The following is a 21,482-nucleotide window of genomic DNA, read 5'->3' on the forward strand; positions in this document are numbered from 1 at the left end:
TCCTTCTAGATCACTAATTATTAGTGTCTTATTCCTTCAGATTTTTTTTTCTATCTGGATTGAGTGTGTGTGTGTGTGTGTATTTTTCTTTTTGGTCCAGGTTGCTTAAGACAGGATTGTAAAGAGATGATAATTATCCTATGACCTGAAATGGGAAGTAGCTAGTCATGTGGAGTAGAGTATTCCAGGGAGGGAGTTCAGTTAATACAAAAGCCCCCAAATGGAATAAAACTGGCATGGTAGAGAAATGGTACAAAGGACAATAATCTAGAACCTGAGAGTAAGGGGAGAAGTATGAAAGAAGGTTGGAGAAATAGAGGGGAGAGATGAGGTAGGGAAAGAGGAACTGGAGGACAATGCAGTGTAGAACTTAGAAGAACTGCAGAGATTCACTGTATTCATAAATTGATTTGATGAATAGTACATCTACTTAAAGATAAAAATATAATTTAAAAAATTGCGAAGAGGCTAGCACTCATTTCTTTGTGGCAACACCTAAGTGTGTGGTGGTGCTGACTTGCGATTTAGTATGGAATGGTTCCCCCCATGCACTTCCTGTGATCTCTAGTTCTGCTTTATACAGCAATAATGTCTATGTAGCTTATTCATCTAACTTCCTAAAGAATAACAGGCATGTCCTTTTCTACCTTGTTAAGGTTTACTGTGTAAAAAGATCAGTGTTTTGCAATAAAAAACAGGGTACTCTTTTTGGGGTCAGGCACCAGTAGCTCCCACCTATAATCCTAGCTACTCAGGAGGCGGATATCTGAAGATTACTGTTCCAAGCCAGTTAGGCAGGAAAGTCCATGAGACTCCAATTAACCACAAAAAGCTGGCTCAACTGGTAGAGCACTAAGCCTTGAGGAAAAAAAAAAAACTAAGACACACATGTAGGCCCTGAGTTCAGCCCCAGGACTATCACCTACAAACAAAAAAAGCTATTTTTGTTATTGTTGTTAATAAAATTCCTGATTTTTGCTATCATTTTGGTGAAATGAACTGATGGTTGTAAATTTTATGTGTGTTTGTTATGACAATGGACACAAACTGGGTATAAAGCTGAATTTAGTATAACACATCTTAAAAATATTTACCAAATCTTAAAGCTTGTTTTATTCTGAGTGAGTCAGCAAAAATATGAAAATAGTTGTTACATATAGAAGAAATGTCAGTAGCAAATATAATGACCAACTTTATCACTTAATATTTCACAAGAAACTTTTTATTGTTGTCAAAAAACAGATCTAAGATTGAATGTTTTAGGTACAGTCTATTAACAGAATTGCCATTATCTTGATTTTACCAACATGAAAATGCTAACCTCCCATCCTCAGTCCCTAGAAACAGCCACGCACATGGCAGACAAGGGATGTTAAAGCAAAACTCAGGTCTAGACACCTCTCTCTCTCTGGGACCTGGAAAACAGTTCACACTAGCCTGCACTAATGTGAACACTGATCCAATGACAACTGAATAGTAACAGAACTTCAATTTTATGTCCATTGTCCTTGAGGATTCTAGTAATTTATACAAGACCTCCGGTCTTTCATTCTCCTAGCCCTTTTGTAACTCGCAGTTCTCCATTTATGCTAGTTTTTTTTTCCACCTACATGAACGGTTGTGATAGTCTTACATATGTCTCGGTTTCCATTCACTTTATGACTGCCTGCTTTTCTAAGCTTTATTAGTATAGACTAGTGTTTTTCAAAGATCAAAAATTCTACTTCATTAATAGCATAGGTTTCTTTTTGTTGAAATGAATCACTTATTAAAAGGACTGTTGCCTTCATTAAAAATTTTTATTCACAAAAACATGATCCCTCAGTATATTTCACTTTGGCTTATCAGTAAGGATTTAGATGTACCCAACTTTTGGCTAATAGAAATTCAAGCATTAAGATGTCCTTAAGCCAAAAACATGGTTATCTTTTCCAGTAGATACACATAAACAGACATAATAGTTATAATCACTTTGTTGAGGAGGGCTCAAATATGGAAAACAGAAGACCAAATACAAAATACTTGGCCTAAACAAATTCCAATGAAAGGAATGGGAGATGAATCACAACTAATATTTAACTGTACATATTGACTGATTACATATACTCTTTCAGGTACTTATACAACTGTAAAGATGTCATATTAAGAAGAAACACGGCTGGAAGTCTGGGCTTCTGCATCGTAGGAGGTTATGAAGAGTACAATGGGAACAAGCCTTTCTTTATCAAATCTATTGTCGAAGGAACCCCAGCATATAATGATGGAAGAATTAGGTACTAATGACTATTAAAAACTTATATTCAAAGAAGTTTTTTCTATATGCAAAAGTTTGGCCCCTTTCAAAGAACACATATTTACTGTACTTTTATTTTTTTTAAAGGAAGTTAGAAATTTAAACATTTGGGTAGCATTTAATGTCTAGTAGATTCAAAAGCATGTCCTTTCTTGGTTCCAAACTGCAACTTCCTAATACTTTTAGTATTCCTTCTAACAGAAGCCAAATGAATAGTAAGTTTGTAAAATTTAATCTTTACTTGGAAGTAATGCAGTTAAAATAGACCACTGTAGCAAAAACTAGAACCACCAAAATAAACTTACATTAACTTCAACTATGAAGTGAAATACTGATCACATATCTTGTTTTGTTTTTTAGATGCGGTGATATTCTTCTTGCTGTCAATGGTAGAAGTACATCAGGCATGGTACATGCTTGCTTGGCAAGAATGCTGAAAGAACTTAAAGGGAGAATTACTCTCACTATTGTTTCTTGGCCTGGTACTTTTTTATAAGGTCAATGATTGAGTCTTAGAAAAACAGAAAAATCACAAATAGGCTAAACGGAAACAATATATTTATCTTGTCAATTTTTATATTTAAAGAACGCACTATAAAAAAATGTCAGGAAAGGTGTGATCTAAAGAAAGTCAGTTATATTCAAAGAATATTCTCAAAAAATAAAAACTACTCGTAGTTTTTATTCAGTGTGGAAGATTTCTCATCCACAACTTTTAAGTTTATATTTTTCTACAAAATGCCTTTAAACAATAAAATAGTTTGTATGCCCACTGAATTAAAATCACCAACTTAAATTAAAATTTGGCAAATGAACAGCTCTACAAAAAAGTATATCATGGGCATTTTAATTTAAAGCCAGAGGATTTTTTTTTTACTGCATCAATGAGAAATGTTCCTTTCACCAAATGAGAAATAAATGTTTTTCAAAAATTACATCTGTCTGTATATGTGATTCTGGTTAAATTTACTTCTTTCACCATTTTAAAGATCCCTGCAGTTATGTGCTACCTCATGTATGTATAACACCTTTAAGGTTCTCTCTCAAATTCGTTTGGTATTATAAACTTGTATTTTCTTAGTTTTAATAGGAAATGACTAAAACTTATAAGTAAATTTTTAATTCACAATATAAACTCCATATATTATGCTACCAGTAAGTCTTGGAAAACACAAGAATGGGTGAGACAGCCATGCTGGTTCAGCTTTGTGTTACAGTGACGTGTCTGTAGGTATGCCTGCTAGAAACTAGACATACGAGAAGTTATATTGCAGTGGCCAACAAATACCACCTGATAGATCTTAGTAATTTGGATATAAAAAATGTCTTATTTAGTTCCAAGTTTAAAATCTTTCAAAAGTTGGGATACCAAAACTACATACAAGTACTTTGACAGGCTAATATGCAGGTACCATGGCGGTAATGACCATTAGTTTTAATGTCAAGACTTGAGAGGGTCCCTTTTGCAGTACAACCTCAAAAGAGAATGGTATCTGACCAATAATAACAAAACTGTAGCTGAGGTGGGTCCTTGTCCTTCATTAGATACTGTGCATATAAATAACAACACAGCTCTTTAAATCCTCTAAGAGACTCATTCACTTTACTTTCTTGGACATGAAGTCATTGCTGTCTTTTTTTTTTAATATTACAAGACAAAAGATTTTTAACTTAACATGAAATTTTCACTCTTTTATTTTGAAAAAAATTAACTTTTCATTCTAACAGAACAAGATTAAAGGCAAATTTCTTAAACATTATCCAGAAAAATAATGAGATTTATATTTATCTATTTCTGGGATTAATATACAAGGGGCAAAAATCTTGCCTATTCTGCAGGTGCAGCTTCGGTGCTCTCTTGTTCAGGAGCAGGTTCACTGCCAGCTTCTTTTCCTTCTTTGCTTCTTTTTGATTTTTTGTGCTTGTGTCTCCTGTGACTGTCTCCTTCTTCACTTTCATGGCGACGTCTGCTATTACTGGAAAATAAAATATGTTCCGTTTTAAAGTGTTTAAATACATAATTGGTATCATAATCTAAATCTGCTAAGTGAATTCTCAAGATAACATTGGACATAGTATAGCCTAATGCATTACTTTCTCATAAACACATTTTAGAAAGTCATCAATTTTTGAGACTTTCATGTAGAAATATACAATAGGATCATCTTTACCAGTATTACCTCAAATTCCCAGTGCCTATTTATTCTAAAAGACAAATTATAAACTAGAAATTGAAGTACTATGTCAGAATTAAGAGGTACTTATTTTATAGTGTCCATTTTCTTCAAGTAGACATTAAAATTTAATTATGATTTTGTTCTGAATATATCGGCTCTAAATTTTTTCTTTGAACAAAAATACTTTTATACTATTAGGATTTGGTTCATATACTAAATTTCCTCCTCCGCTAATGAGATAGTAGAATGAGTCAAATTCTATGATTATTATCCCAGGCTAATTTTCCTTTTCTGAGTATTAAATGAAATACAGTCTTACTAATTTTTAAAAACCTTTGTTGAAGTGCTTAACAGATTTCAACAGATTATTCTAAAACTTCCAATGAAAACACGTGTGTTCTGGAGGCTATTTGGAAATTATTGCTTTCACTTTCAAATCCGTTTTCTTTGGCTTGAAATGGCTGCGGTATTTTATTAAAGAGCAGAACCTGCGGGATGACTTGTGTCTTGTTTCTTCTTTCTCTCGGTGTCGTCTTTCTCTATGCCGTTCTTCTTTCTCTCGACTTGCTCTGTGACGCTCATAGCCTCTTTCTGCATATTCCCTGTATCTGTATCGTTCCTCATCACTGCAATCAAAATGGAAACAAGTTATCTTGACACCTGAACTACTAATTCTGAATGACTGAAAACTGTGCAGGAAGAGGTTCTCAAGTCAAACAGAAGCCTCTACATTAATAACTTTAAAGACTTAATAGAACTGAGCCAGGTGCTGGTGGTCACGCCTGTAATCCTAGCTACTCAGGAGGCTGAGATCTGAGGATTGTGGTTCAAAGCCAGCCTGGGCAGGAAAGTCCATGAGACTCCTATCTCAAACAAACCACTAGAAAACTGGAAGTAGCGCTGTGACTCAAGCTGTAGAGCACTCACCTTGTGATGAAGAACTCAAGGACAGTGCCCAGGCTAGAGTTCAAGCCCCCACAACAGACCACCAAAAAAAAAAAAAAAAAAAGACAATAGCACTGAAACCTCTTTGTACAAATACTTAATAAAAAGTTTTTAAGGGACTGGGAAGGTGGCTCAGTGGTAGAGCGCTTGACTTGCATGCATGAGACCCTGGGTTCGATTCCTCAGCACCACATAAGCAAAAAGAAAAAAGCCGGAAGTGGCACTGTGGCTCAAGTGGTAGAGCGCTAGCCTTGAGCTGAAGAGCTGAGGGATGGCACCCAGGCCTAGAGTTCAGGCCCCATGACCGGACCCCCCCCCCAAAAAAAGTTTTTAAAGTATAACAATTACACATTACACTCCCTCTATTGCTTTCAAAGTTATTAAGCCATAGATATTTCATATAACAATATTTTGTATTTTTATTTCTGATATAAGTTTAAATCAACAGCTTCATTTTCTTTTGCTATTAGTTTAGAATTAAAAACATATTCCAGATTTCTTACAAAAATTCCTATTTGCAAAGCCTAGTAAAGATCCTAAGAATATATGGCTCACAATGGCTACAAGGTAGAAAGCAGATAAAGATTCTTAATCCTCTACTTTATCAACAATACAGAGTACTACAGTCATCAAACAGAGTTCAATAAATAATAATAATAATAATAAACCAAAATAGGAACATCAAATCACCTTCTACAATACCTGTACAGGATGCCCAAAGATTGGACATACCATCCTTCATACCACACATCTTTGTGTGTTAGGGCATGGAAAAGATAAGTGTAAGTTGCAGCTCTATTTTCTGATTCTGAATGGAATTACAAAGACTAATAAAACAGGAACTAATCATTGTAAGAAGGTAGTTTTTCTTTACCTCCTTAAATCTGTCCCTCATCATCCATTATGTTTTTTGAAACAGTCTCACCATGTAGCCCAGGCTAACTTGAACTCATAATCCTCTTACCTTAACGGCTGAAATGCTGAGGAATGTGCCACAACACCTGGTTCTTTCCTTTTCTTATTTAAATACAAGTCAATATTTTCTAAACCTACTATCAGTAATTATCTCACTTAGAATGAACTCACTTTTAAAACAATATGCTGAAAAGATGTGGTTTCTAGGAATATGTTTAATAAAAATTGTATGAGGCAGCTATATGTTCTAAGAATATGGGAACACCACATACTAGTGGCACATGCATATAATCCTAGGTACTCAGGATGCTAAGAGAATCAAGATTTGAAGCAAATTTGAGAAATTCTTATATCCAATTCACCATTGGAAAACCTGAAGTAAAAGTGTGGCTCCAGTGGTAAAGTGCAGCCAAAAGCAGAAGGAGGGCACAAGGCTCTTGAGTTCGAGCCACAATACTGGTGCACAAACACACAGACACTAAGAGTAGATAATAAAAATATTTAGCAAATTTGATAATCTTTCAGATGCAGAACATTTTCTGTAAGTTTTTAGCTTTTTAATAGTCACTGAAGTAGAATTAGCACAGCAACAAATGAGGCTCTTCATAATGACTCAACAGACTTACATAAAAATAACTAAAAGTAATCTAATAATATGTCATTTGTAGCCTTCATTTCACCCCTAACTCTTAAAACAACTCTTCATTGGCTTTGGCCCTTCTGAAGGCAGCCATATGATGAGGACCTTACAAGAGACTGTTGCATAGTTGGTCCTGCCCAAGACATAAAGACCGCCTTCCATTGCCTTTCTGAGCAGTGGCTGTAGCCTAAGGTTTCTCTAGGCCTGGAAATTATTAGACTTCATTCCAAACATCTTAGAATGACTTTCTTTCAGGCCCACAGTTAAGCTATCTAAAAAACAGATGTTAAACCTGATCTGTAATTTTCAAAACAATGACCCTATAAATTTATAATCCAACCTATGTACATATGGCTTTGACACTTTTGCCAGTATTTATTTCACGTAATTTTCCATAGTAAAATTCATTTTCCTGGTATAATTCACAAAATACAAAATTCTATTGACTTTGTTCTGATTGAAACTGAGTGTGATTTGGCTAGCTGATGTAACAATGAGAAATATCTTTCTACCAATTAAATTATATTACTGTTGTTTCAGTAGATTAAAATGAGAGAAAATGTGCAGTTCCAAGATCTACATGAAATCAACTTTTTAATACATATAGAAGTGGCGTTTTTAAAATGCTTTTAACCAATATTTGTTAAAATCAATACTATTGTGTTCTTAGCATGGCTTAATCTGTCTTTAAATTAAAGGGTAACAAATAAAAAGGGTAGGCTTTTCGTAAATCTTGGCAAAGTACTTCTGGTGTTCTTAAAGAAACTTAGAAAACACAAGTCTTCAGTTACCAAATGCCCAACAGGATTGACTGTGTCTATCAGAAAGGTTCAGTCTTAATTTCTGCTATCTAGAAATGTGATCTTACTGAGAAGCGAGGGTCTTTACAAAAATAAGTAAATTAAAATGATTTGATCTTCTGAAAATAGCCAGATTAAAATGGTGGTTAGGACAGACCTAATTTATATGACAAGGTTTCTCCATGTTTATCTCTATATATTAATAATATTAGTTAATAGCAAATCCTATTTTTGCAATGACAATACTCATCCATTGATCATATATTAACTAAAGAAGAGAAAGCTTCTCCATTGCATTGAAGGGATGCTGTTCTATTCAAATTCTTCAGTATATGTATCCACAAAATAAGTGAAAACAAGATAAAATTCTGAACATGAGACACAGGAGCAAAAAAAATTTTTTAGATGTCTTAATAGGTACATTACCAAAAAAAGGACAATTAAAATTTTTTCAAGATTTTTAGGGAAATGGCACAGAAATGAAATTCAAGCATAAAAATACAAAATTTACAACTGGCAAAGATATCTATATGCATTTTTTTTTAATGATAAGTCAAGCAACAGTGGTTCATGCTACTTACAAGGCTGAGACCTGAGGATCATGGTTTGAGGCCAGTCTGGGCATTAAAGTTCTCAAGACTCCATCTCCAATTAACTAGAAAAGGAAAGGCTAGTGGAGTGGCTTAAGTGATAAAGTGCCAGCAAGATTAAGCTGGTAAAAGCACAAGGCTCTGGTACCAGCAAAAACATCTTTTAAAAATTTACAAAGGATGATAGTTCAGCAATCAAATGAAAAATTTTAGATGACAGCTAAAAAATTTGTGAGGAGGTACAAAATTCTTTTATGGGATAAGTAAACAAATTCAAAGATTTGCTTTTGATAAAGGCAAACCTCTGAGAGCTCATTTTAAAATGGGGCTTTTAAGTATTTGTTAAGAGTGCCTTTTCCGGGGGGAGGGGGGAGGCCGGGAAGGGAAGTGAAGGGTAAACAAAGGAGGAGGCTGCAATGCTTGGTAAGAAATGTATGCATTATCCTGCCCATGTAATTGTAGCCCCCCTGTACAGTATGTTCTCAAATAAAATAAAATACAATTTAAAAAAAAAAAAAAAAAGAAATATACTCATTACCTTGCCCATGTATTGATTGTAACCCCTCTGTACGGTATTTTCACAATAAAAAAAAGAAAGAAAAAAAAAAAAAAAGAGTGCCTTTTCCAGGTCAACTGGAACTGAATTCCTCATATAAACAGAATGTCAAAAGCGTAAGTGAAGTACATGCATACAAAATTGTTTAACACTCAACAAACCTGTTAAAGACACTTGGTGTGGGACTGTGATCACGTTCTCTCTCTCTTTCTCTGGTCCGTTCTCGTTCTCTGTCCCGATCACGATCTCGTTCTCTGTCTCTGTCTCTTTCTCTATCTCGGTCTTTCTCTCTTCTTGCATAATAGTCCCACTGCTTGGTGGTGTCCACAAGACTAGGCCATGAAGGAGCAGAACCAGTAAGATGGGGAAAGGCAACTAAAGAAAAAACACATTAAACACATATGTTATAGTACTTGGAAAACAAAAATAAATGAGAAAAGACAAAATTCCTGCCACAAAAGAGGAATTTATAAATGCAGAAGAGAAATATCACCTGGTAGATACTCTCAATATTGAAAAATCTACCAACAAATGTCAAAGACCTAAGAAAGTCTTAAAGATCCTTTACTTGGCAGTGTTAAGAATCAGAACACTCATTTCCCAATGTCAAAACTGGAAACTAGCAAAAAAGATTAATGACTTAGAAAGTATTAATAATTTAGAAAGAGAAAATGAGAACCACTACAAAATAATTACTAAGTTTAAGGCCTGGGATATAGCTCTGTGGCAGCTTATGCCATGCTGGCCACGTTTATGCACGTTAAATATCTTAGGTTCAATAGCTACACTGTAATGGATTAATAATTCTACTTTAAGAATAAAACAATGCCCCTTAGGATGGTTTACAAGGTTTAAGAAAGCAACAGTCCCTACAATAGAAAAGTTGCATAATGTATACCAAATTAGCCAGAGGTCTAGTAGGACAAATTATGAAGGTAACAACACTAACAGATTTTTAGTGTGGTCCAAGACTTTTATAGCTAACCTATAGAGAAGTTTTAATGCCTGGCTTCAAAGTTTCAACAGATAGTCCCACTTTCTGTGGGGATTTAATGCAGCTGAACATTATACTAAGTTGAAGTATATGCTCATTTGTCACTACAGAAATCCTATGACCTTTAAGAATTATACTGACTCTACTCTTCCTGTGCTCTATAAATGGTTGGCTGCACATCTGTTTAAAACATGCTTTACTGAGTATTTTAAGCTTAGATTTCTTTCAAAATATTACTGCTGACAATACATCTGGTCACCTTAGTTCTGATGGAGATGAATGACAAGAATCATGTTATTTTTAAACTTAATAACACAAAATCCATTCTGTAGCCCAAGCCTGTACAAAAGTGGGTAATCTTGACTTTCAAGTCTTAAAAAATACATTTCCTGGGGCTGGGAAGATGGCTCAGTGGTAGAGCGCTTGCCTCGCATGCCTGAGGCCCTGGGTTCGATTTCTCAGCACCACATAAGCAAAATGAAAAAAGCTGGAAGTGGCGCTGTGGCTCAAGTGGTAGAGCTCTAGCCTTGAGCTGAAGAGCTGAGGGACAGCGCCCAGGCCCAGAGTTCAGGCCCCATGACCGGACCAAAAAAGAAAAAAAATTTCCTAAGATGCCACAGTGATTCATCTGATTCATCTAGTGAATTTGGGCAAGGAAAACTGAAAATCATCTGCAAAGCAGTTACCATTCTAGATGCCATTAAGAACCTTCATAAGCTAAGCACCTTTGACTCATGCTGAGATCTGAAAAGGTTTGAAGCCAACCCACGTAGGCAAGTCTGAGTGACTTTAATCTTTAATTAAACATTAAATCACCAGAAGTGAAAGTGTTGAGCCTAAGATATAAGTGAAAAACTGAGCAAGAGCTTGAAGCCCTGAATTCAAACTCCAGTCAGTACTGTGCTCCTTCTTCCCGTACCTCCCGCCACCAGCAAATCATGACTCGTAAAAATATTGAGAAAGTCAAAATATTAACAGTTTGAAAGATGCTGATTCTAATTCTAAGGATGACTTTGGGGGACTCAAGACTTTAGTGGAGGAAGCAGATATGATGATAACAGAATTAGAAGTGTACCTTGAAGAATTACAGAAACCTCATGACAAAACAAAACTTTTTTTTTTTTTTTTTGGGGGGGGGGTCTGGTCGCGGGACCTGAACTCTGGGCCTGGGCGCGGGACCTGAACTCTGGGCCTGGGCGCTGTCCCTCAGCTCTTCAGCTCAAGGCTAGCGCTCTACCACTTGAGCCACAGCGCCACTTCTGGCTTTTTTCTTTTTGCTTATGTGGTTGGTGCTGAGGAATCGAACCCAGGGCCTCATGCATGCAAGGCAAGCGCTCTACCACTGAGCCACCTTCCCAGCCCCATGACAAAACTTTTAACAGATGAGGAATTGCTCTAAAACCAAAGGGGAATAGATACTGGGTTTTTTCACTGGGAATCTACTCCTGGTTAAGATGCTGTTAACAGTACTGAAAGGAAAATAACAAATCAAGAATACATAAAACTTTTAAAGAGGACTGACTAATTTCAAACAAAGACCTACTACGGGTAAAGTGTTATCAAACAGCATCACATGGATCCAAGAGATCTTTCATAAAAGACTCAACTCAAGTGATATAGCAAGCATCATTGTCTCCTCTTAAAAAATTGCCACCACTCCAACTTTCAAAAACCACCACCCTGATCAGTTAGCAGCCAGCAATAGAGCCACCTAAATCTTCCATCAGCAAAAGATGAAAACTCAATTCACCAAAGGGCTCAAATAATCACTGGCAGTTTTTAATAGTAAAGCCTTTTTAAAATTAATACATCTACATTGTTCTTTTAGACATAATGTTATAATCTATACAGTATAATATGAAAACATAAAAGTATATGGTAAAAATAATACTTTTATATATACTGGGAAACTAGAACTTTGCAGCTTATTTTATCACATAAGCTTTATTGCTATGAGTATTATGACTGGGTTCTAAACCCAATCTGTATCTCCAAGGGCATTCTTGTACTGCTCTGTATGATCACAAAAATCTAGTTCAGTCACATCCAACTCTGTTCAGTTTCTAAAGCCTATATTATTTCCTTTTATCCCTATGTTTTTGAACATTTGTGGAAATCAAGTCATGTACTGTTCACTCTTAAGGGAGACCCTTCTACTGTCACCCTCTTCTCTGTCACCTAACTACTGCCCAGCTAGCCTATAAATCTGATTAGGGTAACCATTGTATTTCAAAATATCTTTAAAAATTATTATAATTTGCAAAAAATAAGTGAATGATACTCTTGAAATGGATAAAGTTGTTATAAGTGAACATCAAAGAGGATCTACAAATTATCATTAAAAGAAAGCAAGCCACTGAGGAGGAAAGTAAAAAAACAGTTAATGCCATAACTCTTACAAATAAAGATTGAGACAAATTGGGAAAACTCCTAAATCTTATTAGAAAAAATCTACAAATATCTATTCACTAAAGTATAAATGAAAAATAGATGGAGGTGATTCTGTTAGGAACCTGGGAAACATTTCAATTCTGTCAATTAATCTTTCCCCTCTCTTCCCTCCAGCCTCTTCCCTTTACTTCCTTTCTTTCCTTTTCTTTTCTTTTTTGGGGTACCAGTACTGAGGCTTGAATTCAGGGTCTGGGCACTGTCCCTTAGCTTTTTCACTGGTGCTCTACCACTTAGTCTACAACTCTATTTCTGGCTTTTCATGGTTAATGGTGGTTAGAATCTCATGGGCTTGTCTGCTGCTTTGAAACATAATCCTCAAATTTTAGGTTCCTGAGTAGTTACAGTTATATGAATGAACCAGTGGTGTCAGCTTCAAGTAACATTTCTTAATTGCTTCATTGTTTTAACAATTAAAATTGTGGGCTGGGAAGGTGGCTCAGTGGTAGAGCGCTTGCCTTGCATGCCTGAGGCCCTGGGTTCGATTCCTCAGCACCACATAAGCAAAAAGAAAAAAGCCGGAAGTGGTACTGTGGCTCAAGTGGTAGAGTGCTAGCCTTGAGCTGAAGAGCTGAGGGACAGCGCCCAGGCCGAGTTCAGGCCTCATGACCGGACCCCAAAACAAAACAAAACAAAAAACAATTAAAATTATTAACTGTTTTCATGATTTTTTTAAACATGAAAAGTTTTACATTTTAAAAAATATTTAGCTCTTTTACTGATTCAAACTAAATCTGAGTTAACTACTTACCATTACCATATGGAAATGCACGTGCAGAACGACCATCATAACCAGAAGAATGTCCACTGTTTGAAGGAAAAAAAAGTGTATTTTTTGCTATTTTAATAGTTTGATACAAATGGAAAAATAGCAAAGCAAAAAATCCTTTAACATTCTTGGGTTTTAGACAAGCTCTTGCTATGTTACTCGTGCCAGCCTTGAATTCTTGGATTCAAATGATCCTCCCACACCCGACACCTGAGTAATTGAAGGCAGGCTTGTATCTCTGTCCTAACAAACTAATAACCTTTTACCATCATTTAATGATAAGCTTTAATTTTGTAATTCTATTTTAAAATAAAAAAGCATTGGCTTTTATGTCTTTTTTATGGCTTTTTATTGTCTTTTATGTCTCAACAACATTAAACCTTACACTTAATTACTCACAAAAACATTAGCAAGTTATGTTTAACAAGAATAATGCAATTCATTCAGATTGGCTCAACGTAGTGTAACAAGAATGTTGAGAATAGAATTTTAAAGGTTTTTGTTGTTGTTGTTGTTGTTTTGTCGGTCATGGAGCTTGAACTGTGGGCCTGAGTGCTGTCATTCAGCAGTTCAGTTCTACCACTTGAGCCACAGTGCCACTTCCGGTTTTCTGGTGGTTTACTGGAGGTAAGAGTTTCATGGCTTTTCCTGCCCGTGCTGGCTCTAAACCACAATCCTCAGATCTCAGCCTCCTGAGTAGCTAGGATTAAGGCGTGAGCCACCAGCACCCAGCAAATATTTAAAATTTAAAATTTAAGTTTAAGGTTATAAATCAGTCCAACTAACAGGACTGATATTTTTCTAACATTTTGATTGAGAACAAGTATGTGTTCAACAAGTACTAAATAAAAGCAAATTCTTATGTTCTCACAATTGACATTTTCCTAAGTATTATCTATGAAAACATATGCATTGTTTGGTACTACTGATGTAAAACTCAGAATTTTTCTTTCTTTTTTATATAAGCTGAATATGTTTTTTGAAAGCAAATACCTTATAGAGGGGATTTGGCACTTAAAGGAAAATAGGAATAGCAGCCTAAAGTCTGAAAGAGATTGTGAACCTTCCCCTAGCAACACTGTAATTTCCCTATACTGGAAAACAAAATATTGCCATCTAACGAAGAATATTGCTCAACACAGCATTGTAATCAACATAAACTACAAATACAAAGTATAGAAAATAAGGCCAACTCTATGCAGAAGGTGAGAAGCAACAATGTAACAGGGAAGAAAACAGCTTTTCTTTTTTTACTAGGGTAAAAAGTAATAGTTGCCTTTACCTAACTGCAAAAAAGCCATATATTATTCATGATTTCTAGCAAACTGTACTTTCCATACAACTGACCAGCCAAGTTTTTAGCAAAAAGAATCTAAAATCTAATCCATGTCATAAATAAAAGCATAAATAAAAGATTCCTATTCTAAAATTCTATTATTTAAAATGTTTTTTGCTCTATTTTGCCATCAGGCTTTAGGTTAAACATCTTACAGTAACTAACACAGGTTAAGATTTACAAATTAATAAGCAGATGTTATGTTTATGAATGCAAGTCTTCTATCAAAAGGCTATCAATGGCCAAAACTTACAGCCACCCATACTGATTTACCTTTCTATTGTTGGTATAAGAGATGGTGGTGGAGCGCCTGGTGGAGGAGGAAAACCTGAAACATTCAATCATAAGACAAAAATTATTAGCAGACTGCACATACGATTTTAAGAGTGAAACAAAGCTGCTGTGTTTCACTAAATTTCTCTGGGGATAAAAACGTGCTTCTCTACATTCTAATGGATAGAAAAAAATGGAACTTAACATACAGTTTTTGGAATAATAAAAATTTTAACAAACAGTCTGGTCTAACAAAGCACAGATTGGGAGTCAGGACACTTGGTCTTATTTTCAGCACCACACATAGCCCATTTTGTGAGTATGAGAAAGTTAAGTCTCAATGCCTTACCTTTTCCATATAAAAAACAGTAGTAGTGTTGCCACCAGATAGATTTTATTTGAAATAGTTCATAGAAGAAAAGCAGATAAAATAGCATTTACCTCTTTTAAAAAATACTGAGTATCAGATGTATAGAAATTCCCTTAAAATATACAATATATAAATGAACCTAACCAGCAAACATGTAAAAGTGTTTTTAATAGCACAACCCCAATGAACTATTTTACAAAGGAAGGCAAATAGTGGAGTTTTTCATTAGCACAGAAGAAAATAATTTGTACCTTTGTATCAGAAGGTCTGCATTCTCAATTTTTAGTACCACAGAATAATATTGCAAAAATGGATCTTAATAAGTAGGCTACTCTGCACTTTCAAATTCATTGGGAAACATAGCATTCCAACAGAAGACTTTAGTATTCCACAACTTACAATACCTAGTTTTTCCAAATTTAACAACCCTGACTATTAGGAAATGCATTAAATGATATAATTTAAATCCCTAACACAGTAATTCATATCCTGTCCTGAGGCAAAAGTATTCCACTATCAAGAACTCTATTACCTTCTGTGTATTTGAAAATTCTACTATGTCCTCCCTTGAGTGTTCTAGGTAAAATGAATGCTATTCTTTTATCCCTTCTCAAAGTTCCATGCAAATAAGTTATAGTCCTGTTTCAAACTATTTCAAGTTTACTATGCTCTATCACTGTTTCCAGTTTTTGGATCTCCTATATTAAATCAGTACAAGCACAATTACCATAGTACTCCTAGATTCCATAATCCTACATTACACAGTAGCCTCACAACCACATTAAAATAAACTATAAAGGCACAATCCCTTTGACTTTTCTTGGTAAGTCTGTCAGACACATTTACACACAATTAATCACTGACTATCCCATACCTAAATGTGTACACTGTCCTATGCAATCTGAACTTCCCTATTTCTGTTTATCCAGGTCATTTTGAATTTAGTCCCACCATTCCAGTATTATCACTATCACTTGCTTCACATTTTCCTTGGCTTTCAATACTGAGCTAAGTAGACACACTCTAACAGGGTTCACTTTACTACCCAATAAAAAGGAACAACTGACAAAAATAGAAACAACACTGTTCTATAAACAAACCCCTATAAGCCATACGATTAAGCAATGAACAATTAATTACCACTCTACAAATTACCACCTGACCAGTTTTCAATCCATCTACTACTGTGTGGTTCAGAACATATTTTCTCATGAAACTGAACTGTGACAACAGTATAAAAAAAAAGTCATGATAAAATGAATATAAATTATTTTTCTTTTCTCTTGTAGTCACTTTATCATATAAAATATTCATTCATCAAAAGTTTTTAATAAAGAATTTTTACATTAATATTTTCTTCACAAATTGGAAAGTGAGAATTTTCTCACAATTTCTATTTCCACAGAAATGGGTAAGACAAGTATAAGAAAACTAAGTATCTTGAACTGGAATGAAGCAAAGGCAGAGCTGAAAATAGGACCTTGAAATCCCAATAGCCAAGTTCATATTCTAACCACTTCAACACTGACCCTCCTAAGCTGGAAATTTCATGTTCATTAACAATGATGGAAAAAAACATGAAAAAAATGTTTTACCTGGAGGTGGTACAGTTATTGGAATACCTAAAAAACAAGTGATGAAATTTAATATAGTAACTGGATTTCAGAACCTGTTATGTATTTATGCCATCACCAAAACAAACTTTGAAATAAACCCCTTGCCTCATTATCCTGGCTTAGCACTCAAGAGAAGCATTCTGTTTTCTTGCAGACCAACAATTCGAGTAAAACATCCAACTTCCTTGATGAAAACCAGTCTAACAACTCAATAACAAGATTGCCCCCACTAGTTGTAACCAAAAATGAAGTTAGGCATCACTTAAAAAGCACACTTATGCATATGCAAATATCAAACTCCAAAAAATTAATGCTAACTAAATTTGGTAATCAGTGTCCGGTTTTGCTATACTGAACATTTTAATAGGGAAACTGACTATGGTTCAATACTATACGTGGTGCTAGGTAATTGAAAATCATGGACACCACTTACTTTTGAAAAGTTCCATTTTTTTAGGCTTTTCAAGTGTTCATACTGTTTAATTTTAGGAATGAGAATACTTAATATTCTCCTTGATTTGTACAAGGAAAAAATGGGTACAAGAAATTCATACGTGTATGTATACATATATATGCACATGTACATATGTATATATACATATATATGTACCACCAAGGCACATTAATATGAATGTAGTAAATGATTTACTTCTACATGTCAGAAAATAATAGAGTGACTCTCACTCATTATTTGAACATATTACAAACTTAAAGAAAACTACATGTGAACATTCTCAATTTATACTGACCAAATATGGACTTAAGTACAAATGTAAAATTTATTTACTAAACTCCATGTTTTAAACTTAGGAGATACATGAGAGGGAGTTTATGTAGCACACAAACTACTTTCGGTTGAAGAAAAAAATGATGATTTCTTATTAATAGGAAAAAAATTAAAGCAACTTTTTCATGAAAAGTTTTTATACCATAAATAATGTCAACACAGCTGGAGTGATTTTTTAAAATCTATTTTTAAAAATAGATCAATATTAATCTAAAAGAGGAAAAAATCTTGATTAACTAAATGCATGCAAAAATGAGTAATTTCAAATGTTTTCTTGACAAAAGAACAATGTAAGTCTGCTAGTAGTTTACAAAGTTAAAATGTTTTTATTAGAGTAAGATATTTATAAAAAAGTTCTTAAGACAGCAAATGGAGGGTTAGGGATGTGACTCAAATGGGAAAGTGTCCTTCTGGCTAGCATGAGGCCCTGAGTTCAAACCTCAGTACTGCCTTTTCCCCAAATGACAGCAAATAGCCTTAAAATATGGACTAAATCACCTGATTTAGCCATCCCGGCAATAAAAGAATATGCTAAACTCACAAAGCCAACAAAACTAAGTATGTATAACATAGTTATATTGCTGAAGACATCAAGCTTCCACAAATCTACCAAATTAACGCATAGTTAATAGCATTTCACATCCGTCCTGAGATTGCCTTGCTGCTTCCTAAACCATTTAACTGATCCAACAGACAATATCAGCTAATAGAATCTAAGATTAAGCTAAATGGGAAAGCAAAGTATTAAATATTCTTAATATATACTATTAACACATACTATTGCCTAATACAGATTTTTTTCAAACACTACAGAACTTTACTATTTGACCCAGTTTTCATATTTAATATGATTATTTTCTTTAGTATAGCAACATTTATCATCCACTTTGTGATAGCATAATCAACTTTATTAGGTGTGTAAGCAATGTTACCACATCAGTTAATGCTTACTACAACTTACTAAAATGTGAATTCATGCAAAAAAATAAGAAATTACTAATCAAAATTTAGTCCATAAAAATATTTAAGAGGTAAAAAGTTTCACATTTAAGAGGTAAAAAGATCATCTGACCAAACTAAGCATGCTCTGAAGCAGTTAAAATCAGTCTTGGTTGCCAGGTGCTGATGACCCACATCTGAAATCCTAGCTACTCAAGAGAATGAAAGCTGTGGATCACAGTTCAAGGCCAGCTGGAGCAGGAAAGACTATATGACTCTGATCTCCACTTAATCGCTAAAAAGCTAGACATGGAGCTATGGCTCAAGTAGTATAGCACCAGCCTTTAGCTCAGGGACAGAGCCTAGGCCCTGAGATAAAGCTCCAGGACAAGCACACACACAAAAAAAATAGTCAGCATGGGAACTTACTGCATATCTCAGAAGTAGTATGTGTATGTTTGCTTAGCATAGCATAGGTGAGGGCTCTGAGTTTGAGTCTCAGTAATACAGAATTGTTTTATTAAAAGTCAACAAGAACTAAGAATATAAGAAAACCATTAAATCATACTACAGTTTTTGTTTTTTTGTTTTTTTTTTTTTACCAATACTTATATTCATTAAAAAGTTGGTATGATAAGCCAGGCACGGGTGGCTCGCACCTATAATCCTAGCTATTCAGTAGGCTGAGACTGAGGACTATGAGTTGAATCCAGCCCAAGCAGGAAATCTATGAGACTTTTACCTATACTAAGTTACCTAAAAGACTTAGAAGTGGAGCTGTGGCTGAAGTGGTACAGCACTAGATTGAAAGCTCAGGACCAGCACCCATGCCTTAAGTTCAAGCCTCAAACCAGCACAAAAACAAACAAAGCAAGCAAAAAAACCAATAAAGTTGGTGTGAACACTAGAAAGGATGTGACTGTAAATATTGGTAAATGTTGACTGAAAAGAACTACAAAGTTAATGTAATATTTTACAACAGATGGCTTGACAAATATCAAGTACATTTTCAAAATATAACTAAGAAAGTTTAACATGGGACAGACAGGCCAACAACATTTTCATTAAAACATCAATAGCCACCGGATGCCAGTGGCTCACGCCTGTAATCCTAGCTACTTAGGAGGCTGAGATCTGAGTCGCAGTTCAAAGCCAGCTCGGGCAGGAAAGCCCATGAGACTTTTATCTCAATTAACCACCTGAAAACGGGAAGTGGCGCTGTGGCTCAAGTGACAGAATGCTAGCCTTGAGCTGAAGAGCGCACAGACAGCGCCAAAGCCCAGAGTTCAAGCCCCATGTCCTATTGAAAAAATAAAAATAAAAAAATCAATAAACGCCAAGTGCCGGTGACTCACATCTGCAATCCAAACTACTCATTAGGCTGAAATCTGAGGATCATGGTTCAAAGTCAGCCCAGGCAGGAAAGTCTAGGAGACTGTTATCTCCAATTAACCCCCCAAAAAACAGAAGTAGCACTGTGACTCAAAGTGGTAGAGCACTAGCCTTGAGTGAAAAAGCCCAGGGCCAGTCCCCAGGCCGACTTCAAACCCCATGACTAACAACAACAACAAAAACTCATTAAAACATCTTAAGCTCACATTTATTATTGTTGCTACCCAGAAAACTTTTCTTTGAAGATCCAGGTTCAAAACCACCCCAAACAGAAAAATCAGAAAAGACTCATCTTCCATTAACCATCCTAACAATTGTACTAGATGCATGGTTTAAGTGACCAGTACCAGCTACATGCAAAAGACAACTAAGAGCAAGAGAATCTCTAGTACTAGCACACATGTGCCCACATGTATTTGACTTGTGCTAACAAAATGAGAGATAATGTAAGGAAGGGAAAATCTCTTTTCTCTCCCTCTGAACAACTCTACCTTCCTGGCCAACATGTATAAAACCTAGCCTATGGGCTTGAAGCATACAAAATAAGTAATGTGACTTTCTTTCTATATCCCTTTTTTTTCCTACTCCTTTCACATTTTTATTATTTGCTTTTATTATCGTTAAGTAGTAATACAAAGGAGTTGCCATTAACAAAGCAGTTCATGAATACAATGTAATTTGATCGATGTTCCCCATTCTCCCCCCCCCCCCCCACTGCATTCTCCCTATCTTCTCTATCATTTTCCCCTTGACCCCACCTCCACCCCTTTCAAGTACCAGCTTTTGGGTGTTTATTTTGTTGATTTTTGACTTATCTCCCTGGAGACCCTTATGAAACTTAAATAAAAGTAAGATTTCTAGTAGTGATGAGCAGCTTTTGGAAAAGTAATATTGAAGCTCTGATGGGCTAAGTAGCTTAGTGGTATTGAACCTTGGGCTTACATCAGAACCACTGAAACTTCTTAAGTATGGAGCATTTGGCTCTTGGTATAATTTTTGGCTTAGAAGGGCTATGGTGGGACTAGAAAATCTGCAATACAAAGAATTTTCCAAGAGATGATAATACTGGCCTGGTACTTTGAGAATCACTTACTATGTCCTAATTTCACTACTGAGAAACTCAATGCTGAATAGTTGAAATAAATTCTATTCCAAATTTTTATGAAAATATCTTCATAGAACAGAGTAAAATACTGTCTGCCTAGACTCACAAAAAATTTAAAAATGGAAGAATTTTTACATCCCAGTATTTAATGTATATTCTTAAATGTGAGTGAGGGAAAGTGTGAATGGGGAGGAAGGGATGAGAATATTGAAAAAGGTGACCCTGATCAAGATATATTGTATTCATAAAATGCTGTTAAATGACAACTCCTTTCTATAACTACTTAAAGATAATAAGTAAAGGAAACAAAAGGAAAAAACCATATGGTGGGTATTAGTGAGAGGGATTGTTTTAACAAGGAAGATGGAAAGATGAACACACTGGAAATAGACTGCAACTATGAAAGTGAAACAATGAAATTTAAATATTTTGAGAATGGAGGGAGGTGGGAAAGGAGAGTAATAGAGGTGGTGAGGCTGACTGAAATATACTATTTTACTTATGACCAACTGTGTATGAAAAAAACGTATTTCTATG

General features: G+C 35.1%; 2 protein-coding genes across 18 annotated transcripts in view; one reads left to right on the top strand and one right to left on the bottom strand.

Moving 5' to 3' along the window:
- Lnx1 (ligand of numb-protein X 1) overlaps positions 1-3,903 on the top strand; it is a 108,478-nt gene extending 104,575 nt beyond the window's left edge. For all 4 annotated transcript variants that reach the window (XM_070013121.1, XM_070013122.1, XM_070013123.1 and 1 more), the window contains 2 exons: positions 2,115-2,273; positions 2,654-3,903. In XM_070013121.1, coding sequence (XP_069869222.1) covers positions 2,115-2,273; positions 2,654-2,789 — 295 coding nt within the window. In that variant the 3' untranslated portion in view covers positions 2,790-3,903. The remainder of the gene's footprint in view (positions 1-2,114; positions 2,274-2,653) is intronic.
- Positions 2,656-21,482, bottom strand: part of Fip1l1 (factor interacting with PAPOLA and CPSF1) — a 61,415-nt gene continuing 42,588 nt past the window's right edge. For 8 of the 14 annotated variants that reach the window (XM_070013138.1, XM_070013137.1, XM_070013132.1 and 5 more), the window contains 6 exons: positions 16,702-16,728; positions 14,737-14,791; positions 13,110-13,165; positions 9,078-9,291; positions 4,959-5,096; positions 3,995-4,269 (listed from right to left, as the gene is read on the bottom strand). In XM_070013138.1, the coding sequence (XP_069869239.1) occupies positions 4,122-4,269; positions 4,959-5,096; positions 9,078-9,291; positions 13,110-13,165; positions 14,737-14,791; positions 16,702-16,728 (638 nt within the window). In that variant the 3' untranslated portion in view covers positions 3,995-4,121. Of the gene's footprint in view, positions 2,736-3,994; positions 4,270-4,958; positions 5,097-9,077; positions 9,292-13,109; positions 13,166-14,736; positions 14,792-16,701; positions 16,729-21,482 lie in introns of those variants that run through there. The other 6 variants (XM_070013139.1, XM_070013135.1, XM_070013136.1 and 3 more) reach the window with 2 other exon arrangements.

Source organism: Dipodomys merriami, unplaced genomic scaffold, assembly GCF_024711535.1.
Source record: "Dipodomys merriami isolate MVZ:Mamm:240054 unplaced genomic scaffold, mDipMer1.0.p SCAF_9, whole genome shotgun sequence".
NCBI classification, from domain to species: domain Eukaryota; kingdom Metazoa; phylum Chordata; class Mammalia; order Rodentia; family Heteromyidae; genus Dipodomys; species Dipodomys merriami.